The 11,827-nt window shown below is 44.7% G+C and overlaps 1 protein-coding gene across 3 annotated transcripts; it reads left to right on the top strand.

The window, feature by feature from the left end:
- Nucleotides 1-201: 201 nt before the first annotated feature.
- On the top strand, nt 202-10,980 carry LOC133904394 (cystinosin homolog). 3 transcript variants are annotated; one of them, XM_062345883.1, is made up of 9 exons: nt 202-595; nt 2,315-2,447; nt 8,034-8,123; nt 8,217-8,341; nt 8,494-8,536; nt 9,165-9,282; nt 9,369-9,418; nt 9,547-9,619; nt 10,620-10,980. In XM_062345883.1, the coding sequence occupies exons 1-9, from the start codon at nt 474-476 to the stop codon at nt 10,670-10,672; spliced, it is 807 nt and encodes a 268-aa protein (XP_062201867.1). In that variant the 5' UTR covers nt 202-473; the 3' UTR covers nt 10,673-10,980. The 3 variants fall into 3 exon arrangements, with proteins under 3 accessions (XP_062201867.1, XP_062201866.1, XP_062201868.1); XM_062345882.1 differs by lacking the exon at nt 10,620-10,980 and having other exon boundaries at nt 9,547-9,936; XM_062345884.1 differs by lacking the exons at nt 8,034-8,123; nt 10,620-10,980 and having other exon boundaries at nt 203-595; nt 9,547-9,936.
- Nucleotides 10,981-11,827: the final 847 nt, after the last annotated feature.

The raw sequence follows: 11,827 nt of genomic DNA, 5'->3' as shown, positions 1-11,827 counted from the left end.
CGCAGAGCATAACCGCACACAACGGGCCCATGCCCGGCATACCCTGTTTTCCCACCTCCCCGGGATCCCGTCCCGGTGCGCCCAGGTAACCAGGCCCCGGACGATGAATCTCCCGGCGGGCTCCGCTCAACCGTAGATAAACGGAAACGGGAGAGCGAGCCTTCGACGCCACCCATTTCCTTCCTTTTCCTCCCCCACCGAACGAACGGCGGGACCCAGGGGAAAGAGGAGGGACGTCAGTCAGTCGTGACGGCGATAGCGAAGGAATCGTTGATGCTACCATTTCCTCCGGATTGGTGGCTTGGCCTCACTTTCCCCGCACTATAAATTCCGGGCGCGACACAGAAAGAATTGGAGCCGAGAGGAGCAGAGAGCCAGTAGAAAAAGGAGTGCTAGAGGCCGACCGATCGAGATCGCAAGGCACAAGAGGGAGCCAAGAACCGGGAGGGGAAGGGGATTCGGTGCCGGCGGCGATGTCGTCGTCGTGGAACTCGGTGGGGCTGGAGGTGCTGTACCAGGTGCTCGGGTGGGTCGCCTTCTTCGCCTGGTCCTTCAGTTTCTACCCGCAGGTCCTCCTCAACTACAAGCGCAAGAGGTCAGCACGATTCCTTGTTCCGCACCCCCCCCCCCCGCCTCCCTTCTTGCTGCCGTTTCTTGGGTTGGGTCTGGTTCAGGAGCCTTTCGCTCCTCCTCCTGCGAGCGAGGCTTCAACTTGCCGTGCTCGTGCCTTGATTTGGGGCCATGGGGGTGATTCGTCCTTTAACTAGTGACCTTGCGAAGCTCGATTCGTTCAGTTGTTTGTTTCTCTGGTTACCTTTGCAAGCTGGAGATGATGCTCAGTGATTTTGTGAGTTGCCTTGGGCCCTACTAGAGTGGAAATTGTGAAAAAGCACAGTAAAACAGGTATCTTTTTTTTCCATTGATTGATTGATGTTGTGGGAAAGTAGTTCCCGGAATTGTCTCGGTCGCATTGCTGGCGTAATGAGATGTAGCCCAATTAGATTGTGGAATGCGTGTAAAAAGGAAACAGAAGGGGGATGTTAGAGGATAGCACAAAGTGAAATCTTTTGCGGTTCAAGGGGCATATGGTAGATAAGCGATTTAGCTTCTTTAGTGTTTAAAATGATTATTTAGCAGTTGTTCATCACGCTTCAAGCAACATGAGAACATGTGTCAAAGCAAATATGGCCAGATCAAAATTGTGGCGAAAAAAACTAGTGTGGTCTGAAACTGTCCTTTTTCTTGGAGCTACATTGAAATTCATACATCCTCTTATTTGTAGTTGCGTGAAAGCATAACCCACAGTGTGTAACCTCCACTGTCTGTACTTCCAGAACTATGGGCCAGTTTGGAATTCAGTAGTGTCATTGGAATTTTGCATGAATTATGTAAGGAAATGATTCATTTCCTGCCAGAATTGAAAACATTCCCATATTCCAAACAGGGCCTAGGCGGTCCCTCTTCCTATGATGTGTTAAAGAATCTTTGATTTTATGGAATATTTACTTAGCATGGCAGCTTGAAATGCCGTTCAAGGCCTGCCTGGATTGTGGTATTTTATTGAAAAATATTGGGTTCTAGTTCGAATTTGAACCGTATACAAAATTTTTAGAGTGTCCAGGAGAAAAACTGTCCCAATGAGACTAGTATGTCATAAACTTTAACAAAGCCCTTTCAAAGTGGCATTTTACTAATTTCCTCTTTCTTATTGGCACATAATAGACATCTTTTGAAATAGCATATATCCAATCTTGCCTTTATAATTGGTTACATTATATAGCATTCTGTCGCACAGCGTATCTAAACAGCAGTTGGAATGTTCCTAATCCGGCCATAAAATAATAAACAGCAGAAAGATGCGCTAGTACCATCTACGTTGTGCCATTTATGATCATCCCTACCCTTTTGCTTTGTTTTCCTTTCTTTTCTTGTTTTTTATTTGTGTACATTTTGGTCACTATGAGCTGAAAACATGTTCGCTTTCTTCGGTGAGTGTGTTGCTTCTTTTGTTTTATTAACTTGGTTCCTAGTCCATGCTCTCGTTGTCCTATTTTTCTGGGACAGTTAGGGAAAAGTATAACTTTGCCAAGTGTTTGACCAGTTTTTTCCTCACCCAACATTGGCCTTTTGGCATGGCTTTCTCAGTTTACACCTTAACACTTACTCTTCATTTGTTTGCAATATGCAGTGTCAGATTTTTATTCTGTTTTGTTTCTAATGTGTTTAAAGATTCAAGCCTGATCTGATCCAAATATGCATTTTTTTTAATGGAAATTCCTTGTTCTGTGGTTTAATTGATATCAATCTATTGCAGTGTTGTGGGTCTGAATTTTGATTTTCTGGTGTTGAACTTGACAAAGCACTCGTCCTACCTCATATACAACGCGGCTCTATTTTTCAGCCCGGTCATCCAGAGACAGTATCATGACAAATATGGTGACAAAGAGGTTTGTCCTACTGACTCTTTTGTATAGTATACAATATATTCAGATATGAATGTCACAGTTTAAATTCAGATTTTTATAGTTCATATTGGATATGGGTAAGCCTATTGATGATGCGTAGAATCTTTGCGGTTTGGCATCACATACAGTCAGCAACCTTTGTCCTAACTGTCAATTCTTAAATAATCTTACCAGAATAATGGTAAATTGGTAATAAGAGAGTTTTCTTAATGGGCCCATCTTAACAAAAGGTCTATGTTGTAGTTGTTTGCATTCCAAGGATTTTAGAAAGCCAAATAGGACTTTTGTGTTGGTGAATACAAGGAACATATTTACCCCTGATGATCAAAAGGATAAAGAAATGCTTGCATTTACACTTCTTTAGATAATACTTATAACCACAGGAGTACACAACTAACTGGCCGAACTTAATTTTTTATGCTGTTACTTTGCATAGTTTCTGTCCTTGGTTAGCTATGCTCCCACGTATGTATGTTCCATATGTGGGCGGGAGAGGTAGAGGGAGGGAGGGGTATACCCTTATGTAATGAATGTTTTGCTTTCGGCTGTGACAAGGAGGGCAGCAGGACTGGACCCATCTTGTTGGATTTCTTTGGCATTTAAAACCATTAGTATATCAACAAGTCTGGGCACTTTTGTGCTTGACCAGTCTAACTGATGTGTGATTGGTTCTTTCATTAATGATTGCCAATCCATATACTGTTGCATGATTTTATTAATATGATTGCAAATCAGCTCCTCTTTTGTTAAAATGATTGCATATCAACTCCTCTTTGATGATAGTTTGGTAGTGTTCTAGGTTGCACTGATACTTGATGTTTCCCTGAAATATGCCAATGTTGGGGGTCATGTAAGCTACTGATGCATGTCAGACAAGTGCCTTTTTTTGGATCGACTCTCTGTACCTCAAGGTTAATGTGTCTGTCACGGCCTTGGCGGGCTGGGAGAGGACGTAGTGCGTAGCGGTGGACAGGGGAACGAAGAGTTGCGCACTTGAACCGGAGCGGCGCCGTGGTGCTGGCAACGCCCCGGCGCAAGGCACATGTAAGTAGCTAGTTCTTTCTGTATTAATAGATCCAAACGATGAAGGTTGACTCTTATTTATAGCCCCCGTACTAACAAGAATATCTAATCCGAACTACTAACAATCTTAGAGATAAACAGCTAACAACCAAATTACTCTAAACTAACTCAACCACGTCTTGCAAAGGAATCCGGTGTCTGTGGGTGGCGGCCCCGTCGTCGGTATTGTTGCCCCCACATGACATCTCTCCCTCCTTCGAGAAATAGCTAGTCCTCGAGCTGGAACTCCAGATAGCGCAACTTGGAATTCTGGAAAGTTCTCCCATGAAGCTTCCAACGCTGGCTACCCCGCCCACTGCACCAGAACCTGCCATACTCCTCGACTGAGGCGGGACCGAACCACCTTCTCTAGTGTAGGAATGGTCCGTCCGTTGCGAACCAGCGGCAACGGTGGAGGTGCGTCTTTCACCAATATAGGGCTTCAGGAGGTTGACATGGAACACCGGATCCAGCCGTGTGCGAGGAGGGAGCTCCAGCCGGTACGCTACCTCTCCGATCCGCTCGACGATCTTGTACGGCCCATAGAACCGAGCAGCCAACTTGTGCGGAGTGCCCACCGATAGCGAAGTTGCCGCTGGTTGACGGAGACGCAGCCACACCCACTACCCAACCTCAAGAACTAGCGGCTGGTACTTGTCGTCATAGTAACGCTTGTCATGTTGCTGAGCTTGGAGGAGCTGCTCCCGGACGTTCCGAAGGAAGGAGTCACGATCCACCAAAGCTTGGTCAACAACGATCACATGGGCTGTTTCGGGATCATAGTCACGCAGGGACGGAGGATCCCTTCCATATACGATACGGAACGGAGTTGATTGGAGAGCGGTGCGGTATGATGTATTGTAATAGTACTCAGCCCAAGCTAGCCATTGAACCCATTGCCGTGGCCGATCACCTGTCATGCACCTCAAATACATGGTGATCACTTTATTCACCGCTTTGGATTGGCCATCCGTTTGGGGGTGAAAGGCTGTACTCATGAGCAACTGAACGCCCGATATCTTGAAGAGATCCTGCTAGAATCGGCTAGTGAAGATAGGGTCTCAGTCGGATACAATGGTGAGAGGCAGACCGTGCAGACGGACCACGTCTGTCAAGAATGCCCGACCGACCATCTTAGCTATGTACGGGTGTGCCAAAGGCACAAAATGCGCAAACTTGGAGAAGCGATCGACCACTATCATGATTACTGTTTTGCCATGCACCTTCGGTAGCACCTTTTAGGGTGGGAATCTTGTTGCGCTGACATACAGAGCAGGCATGCACGTATTCCTCCATCGCCCGCTGCACTCCGATCCAGATGAAATGGGTCTTTTGAACTCCTTCGTGGACTGGCTCATGCGCGGAGGCGAAAATGGCTGGCACCAAGGGGAACTCGGATTGGACATGGATCCGTCGATTGCGTAAGATCAGACCGTCCTGAATCATCCAGTTTGGCCCCATCTCATTCTGGGCAATCTTGGACGCCAACTCTGCCAGCTCTGAGTTGTTGGCGGTCTCCTGCGGAACCTCTTCCAGCAAGTCAAAGCGAGGTCTCGATACTGCCATGAGTTGGACTCGGTGGCCGGTGACCACGAGAAACCTTCCTTTTTGAGCAAACTCGTTAGGGCCGCCGCGATCGCCCCGAAGTTCTTAATGAACTTGCAGTAGTACCCCGCAAGCCCAAGGAATCTGCGAAGCGCGTGGACAAACGCCCGGCACGGCCAGTCGTTCACCGCCTGGACCTTGGATAAGTCCATGGCCATGCTGTTCGCGGACACTATGTGCCCGAGGTAGGCCACCTTCTCCTCTCCGAATGAGCACTTTGGGCGCTTGAGGAAGAGTTGGTGCTGCTGCAGTAGCTGGAACACAAGGCGAACGTGGCGGAGGTGCTCTGCCCATGAGCGGTATAAATTAATATATCATCAAAGAAAACAAGCACAAACCGCCGAAGATAGGGCCGTAAGACGGAATTCATGAGAGCTTGGAATGTCGCCAGCGCGTTAATAAGCCCGAACGGCATTACCACGAACTCAAATAGGCCTTCGTGGGTACGGAACGCCGTCTTGTGGAAGTCGGCTTCGCACATCCGAACTTGATGGTAGCCCGAACGTAGATCCATCTTAGTGAAGAAGCACGCGCCCCGTAGTTCGTCTAGCAACTCGTCGACGACGGGAATCGGAAATTTATCCTTGATCACGCTCATTCAAGGCCCCGTAGTCCACGTAGAACCGCCACGATCCATCTTGTTTCTTCACGAGCAACACCGAGGAGGAGTAAGTGGATGTGCTCCGATAGATGAGGCCCTGTTCCAGCATAGCGGCACACTGACGCTTGAGCTCATTCTTCTGGAGGGGAGGGTACCAATAGGGTCGGACCACTACCGGAACCGAGCTCGGCTTAAGATGGATGCGATGATCACAGTCGTGGGGAGGCGGCAACCCGGTCGGCTCTGTGAATAGTTCCTGGAATTCGTCTAACAATGCCTCTAGTAAGCTACGCGCATAGCAGGCTTGTAGTGCTCGCCATGGCTCTCGGCCTTCCATCCCTTTCCAGGTCACCCGGTGGTCAATGCGCCAGAAGGACATGGACATGTCGTGGAAGTTCCACAGGATCGGCCGCAGGGTCCGTAGCCATTGTACCCTAAGGATGATTTCGTGCTCTCCTAGCAGGATGGCGTAGAAGTCCAACTTGAAGTCCTCGTCTCCCACGCACATCCATTGGTTTCGGCATACTCCCGAATTGGACACTCGATCGCCGTTGGCCACAGCCACGCTAAGTCCCCGGCGGTGGCTTGGGTCTAGCCCGGCCTCACGTGCCACGCCTTCGGAGATGAAGTTGTGCGTTGAGCCCGAGTCCAGGAGCGCTCGAAAGGTCCTGCCGCCGATGACCACTGGAAGCCGCATGGTCTCGCTGTACTGGATACCGGAGAGGGCCTACAACAATATATTTGGCTCCTTTTGCGGCTTGTCGGACTCGTAGCTTCCTTGAGTGTCCCCGGCTTGCTGGAGTGTGACCTCCATCCGCAGGGGGTCCAGAAGGCCTGCGGTGAAGATTTGAGTCTGGTGCCACTCTGTGATGCCCTCGCAGTGGCACAGTAGGGCCAAAAATTGGTCCTGGTATTCCGCCACCGACCCGGTGCACCGCAGCTGTGACTGCTCGCCGATATGATTGTCCTCAGTCGGTGGACCGAAGCAGCGGTGGACGTGCTTGACGGACTCCGGCCATGTTGGTGTCCTGTGGTCATGCTCGATCCGGAAGTACCACTGTCGTGCGCCATCCTCCATGTGAAACGAGGCGTACCACACCTTGCGATTCTCCCGTGTTTGCACTCCTCCAAATAACTACTCACAATGATTGAGCCACGGAAGTAGATCGTTCTTACCATCGTAGCATGGGAAGTCCAACTTATGGTAGTGTCCCATCCCCCGGTCTTCTGAGTCCACCATGTTTTGGAACTTGGCGCGGCCGCCTGGTGGCTACATCCTTGCCTTTGCTCCGTCGTCCTAGTCGTCAGCAGTGGATGTGTCCGCCTTCTCCATGCGCGAAATTGCTAGATTGTGCGTCGCAACCTGGTTCTTGATATCGGATATGTCTCCTTTGATGCTCAAAATCTGGTTAATGTTCTACGCCTGGGCCTTCAGCTGTTCACCAAGCGCTGCGAACTGTGCCTGCATATTCCCGAACTTCTTGAGAAGCTCGTCCATGGTGTTCCGGTCTCCCATCGGAAGCGTGAGTCTTGGCTCTGATGCCAAATTGTCACGGCCTCGGCGGGCTGGCAGAGGCCGTAGTGCGTAGCGGTGGACAGGGGAACGAAGAGCTGCACGCTTGAACCGGAACGGCGCCGTGGTGCCGGCAACGCCCTGGCGCAAGGCACAGGTAAGTAGCTAATTCTTTTTGTATTGATAGATCCAAACGATGAAGGGTGGCTCTTATTTATAGCTCGCGTACTAACAAGAATATCTAATCCGAACTACTAATAATCTTAGAGATAAACGGCTAACAACCAAACTAATCTAAACTAACTCAACCACGTCTTGCAGAGGAGTCCGGTGCCTGTGGGCGGCGGCCCCATCGCCGGTATTGTTGCCCCTACATGACAGTGTCATACCGATGTTGAATAACAGTACAGCCAAACACCATAAACTGATGTAGCATTAGTATACTGACATGAGTTGGAACTTGGAACAATGCTGAACTGGGTATGCTGCAGATGCATGTCAAGGAATGCAAAGTTATTATTTTTTTAAAAAATCTTTGCCTTGGCACTGGATTTACAAGCATAGTGAAGTTAAAATAATTGTAAGACCAAACCTTACAAACTGTTGGCAAACAAAGTTATAACATAGTTGATAGTGTTGTTGTTGTACCAGTTTTGCTGGTAGTTGTGTTGTTACATCACTAACTTTTGGAATCGCCGTTTCATTATCTAAAAATGTTCGTTCACATATAGATAGCTATCAACTATGAAATTATACTCCTCAAGCCAATAAACACTTTTTTTTGTAGATGATTCCTGTTGCTGCAAATGATGTTGCTTTTTCACTACATGCGGTTGCGTTAACAGCTTTTACCATTTTTCAAGTATTCATATATGAGGTTGGTTAGTTTACTATATTGTTGACAACGAAGGTACCTCCTAGCTATTGCTGACTCCTTACTGTGTTGAATTTTCGAACTCGAAACATACAGCGAGGAACCCAGAAAGTCTCCAAAGTTTGCATATCGATTTCTGCTATTGTCTGGACTGCCGCTATTGTTTGCCTCATTATTGCTTGGCCAAAAAGGGACTGGCTTTGGCTTATTGATGTGTTCAAGTAAGTTTTCTTTACCCTCATTATTTGAAAGTCCTATTAGCTTTGACTTTTGAGACAGCTAGCTATGGTCAGTTAGGGTAGCAGCTAGCTAGATCTTGATCTTCTTGGTAAATGTGGCACTCATTTGCCCCCTCATTCGATGCGAATTTCAGTTCAATACAGGTTGGCATGACAGCAATCAAGTACATTCCCCAGGTACTGATAATTATTAACAATACTTTTAGTTATTCAATAGCTAGGTTTTCTCTTGATGTGTATATATTTCGGAACTAGTGATATCTTTGATATACGACAGTACTGGGCTAACTTAAATCAAAATTCAACATAAGGCATCTATAGCTGATATTAGTATTCCATCCAGTCAAGAAAAAAGACATTTTGGACATAGACAGTCACTGAAATACAACTTTGATGACTACATTCTATCATAATATATTTATGAAACCCAATAACATTATGCTATTATGGAAGTGCTTTTCAAGGCAAATCCACACATAGCCAAAGTCTAGAAATTTCACTTCATGTATCTGAAAAGGTCACTCTTTTGTGACTGGAGGGAGTAATACAATTACATAGGCTTTACTGAACATGGACACCCCTGAAAAAAGTCTGGCAGTTCCTATTATGCATTTGATACTTAGATGTCAGGTCGACAGTGTAGCTTTCTAGATTTTTCTTTTTTTTTTTCTCAGATTCTACAAAACAAAGAAAATAGTTTTGGAGTCTATTCTAATTCAAGGAACTAATTTAAAGCTACTGAAGTTTACCAGGTCATATTATGTATTCATAGATATATTCTCTGCTTATCTTCTTTCTGCCTTAGGCTGTCATGAACGTCAGGAGGAAGAGTACAATTGGTTGGAGCATTGGAAATATTTTACTTGATCTTACAGGAGGTGTGCTCAACTTTGGTCAAATGGGCGCGCAATCTATAGATCAACGTAAGCATTGGAAATGTTATTTGGTTTTAGTGCATGATTTGTGTTAGACATTGCAGTTTTTCCTGACTGAACAAATTGTGTTGCAGATACACTAGTGAATTTCTATGGAAATATTGGGAAAACCCTTCTTTCATTGGTTAGCATGACTTCTGATTTTATGTTAACCAAATTATTTCACCACCTATTGGTTTTTGGCAGCGCATTTTCTAGAAATTTCATGCTTGCTAAACTCAACTAATAAAAATCTACTTTATATTTTTGTAGGAAGTCGTTTTCTTCGATGTTATATTCATAATTCAGCACTACGTGCTGTACCCTGTCAAGAGGGATGAGAATGGTAAGGCAATCATTTCTGAAAGGGTAGTTCCTCTTATCAGGCCTTCAGACAAGCCTGAAGAGGATAATGTATGATACAGCTATAGCCATATTGCATTGCATCACACGCTGTTTAGCCACATGCCACTGTTACGTTGCTTCAGGGGTCCTGGAATCATCTGTTCAAACGAAAGACAGCTGATGCATTTTATTGTGTTTCAAACTAACTTTTGTATATATTTGCTTACGCGTTAGCATGATACCTGTAGAAGTTTTACAGACGTTATCTCTCAACATTGATGTTCTATACTTGTATGCAAACGTGTTTTCTTTTTTACCTTTTGTGGTTTGATATTTACTTCGACCTTTTTTTTTCTGCTCTGTTTGTAGCTCTTCATCATTTGAAAACAATTAGCATAGTTCATTCTGGTTATCAAATGCATAGGAGGTATTTTAAGCTAGAAAGTTTCGAATGTGCAAAACAACGTGTTCACTATATTTTAGTTATCACAGGAATTTCTATGTTTATATTTTCTTTTTAAACACGTATGAATTTAAGATTTTATTATGAGTTTGTTTATGGTATTTTAATCACGTGTCATGTTTTGTATTTTCTTTTTAAACGAAATGTGGCATAGTTTTCTGATTAATTGGTTTAGTTCCCCAAGTGGTTAACTTCGCGAGCTACAGCTCACTTTGTTTATGGTATTTTAATCACGTGTGTCATGGCTATTTGGCGAATTAATCTGTGCTCAGATGCTAATGACACACTTACCTGTGACTTCGCCATGGCTACCGATTGTTACAACTCGTTTTGCGGATAACTTTGGGGTCCGGTTCATGAAGTATCAAATTTCTTTTTCAAACTAAGCAGATCATCTTTTTTCTTTATAATTAAAAAGCTCATTTTATTATAACAGGGTAAAATATCTTTGTTTTTTCCTATCCTGCCTTTTTTTTTTAAAAAAATGCTTATGCTGCTGTTGTTACATTCAAGCTGTTTCTATTTCTATTTTTACCAGACGACGATCACCCTGTTCTCCCTATCGAAGTAAAACATGTTGCAGCCCAATAGAAGCACAGAACGAAGGGGATGGGCCTTTTGGGCCGAAAGAACACACCATGATGGCCTAATCAGCTGTCGAAATCGGTGATGGACGATGCAGTGTGAACCAAGAGCACAAAGGATCATCTTAAATTAAAAAGAAAGAAAGAAAGAAAATCCAAGAGAAAAAATGGCAGTAATATGTAAAATACCTTTATTAAGAGTGTGACGTGTATGCTATACTAGTATTAGTCGTGTGTATGCAAGTTTGCGACGCAAGCTCAGACTCAACCGATCATGAATACATATTGTTTGCAATAAAGACAGTCTTCAGTGTATAGTTTTGACAACTATTTTTTATTAGAATATATTTTTATAAAATCTATTGAATTTGTGATATTTTGAAAATATTTTACATGATAAATCTACACATATAATTTTAAGGTTTTCAAATTAAAATATTTTGAAAGTTATTGTTGGTAAAAAATTTAAAAGTTTGATCGAACACTTTTCAAAATAAAATGTATTTATGACCGGAGTAAGTACCTTGTACAATCAATTTCTGTTTTGCATACTGGACCCCGCAGCAGAAAGTCCCTCCCGACTGAAACTCGACAACAAATATACGCTCTTTGCACTTAGATCACGTCCCACATATAGTTTGCCACCCTTTTAGCTTACCATCTCACCGACAATGAAAAAATTGCAGAACGTCACAATTCAGCACAAACTTAATGTTGAAGTAAAGGGAGGCACATCTCTCCAACGGATAAGAATGAAGGGATGCTTGTTGGGGAGACACATCTTCCCAACAGGCATAGAATTGATCATTTTTCAACACTCCTCCTTGATCAATTTTGCCATATGTATATTGTTATGTGGGGAAAACACTACAAAACACTACACAAGGAAGGGGAAGAAGTCAAAGGCGCCAGCCGGCCCAAGTAGTGGATAAAGGAAGGTTAGCATGAGTGATAGGCCTTAATTTGAGGATTTGGTCAGCCATGCATTTGAGGAATTAGTCCAGCCACGCATTCTTAGCATTCTTAATTTGAGGATTTGGTTAGCTGCATGGCTATGTAAGCCGATGGGCACCCTGAGAATAATTCAAGAAGGAGATTAGTTCATTCCTAATCTTCCTCCTCTCTCTCTAATCTTCCTCTTCTACCCAAAATAGGGAGCCGA

Source organism: Phragmites australis, chromosome 22 (assembly GCF_958298935.1).
Source record: "Phragmites australis chromosome 22, lpPhrAust1.1, whole genome shotgun sequence".
Taxonomy (NCBI): Eukaryota; Viridiplantae; Streptophyta; class Magnoliopsida; order Poales; family Poaceae; genus Phragmites; species Phragmites australis.
This window is presented reverse-complemented; position numbering and strand designations above follow the sequence as displayed.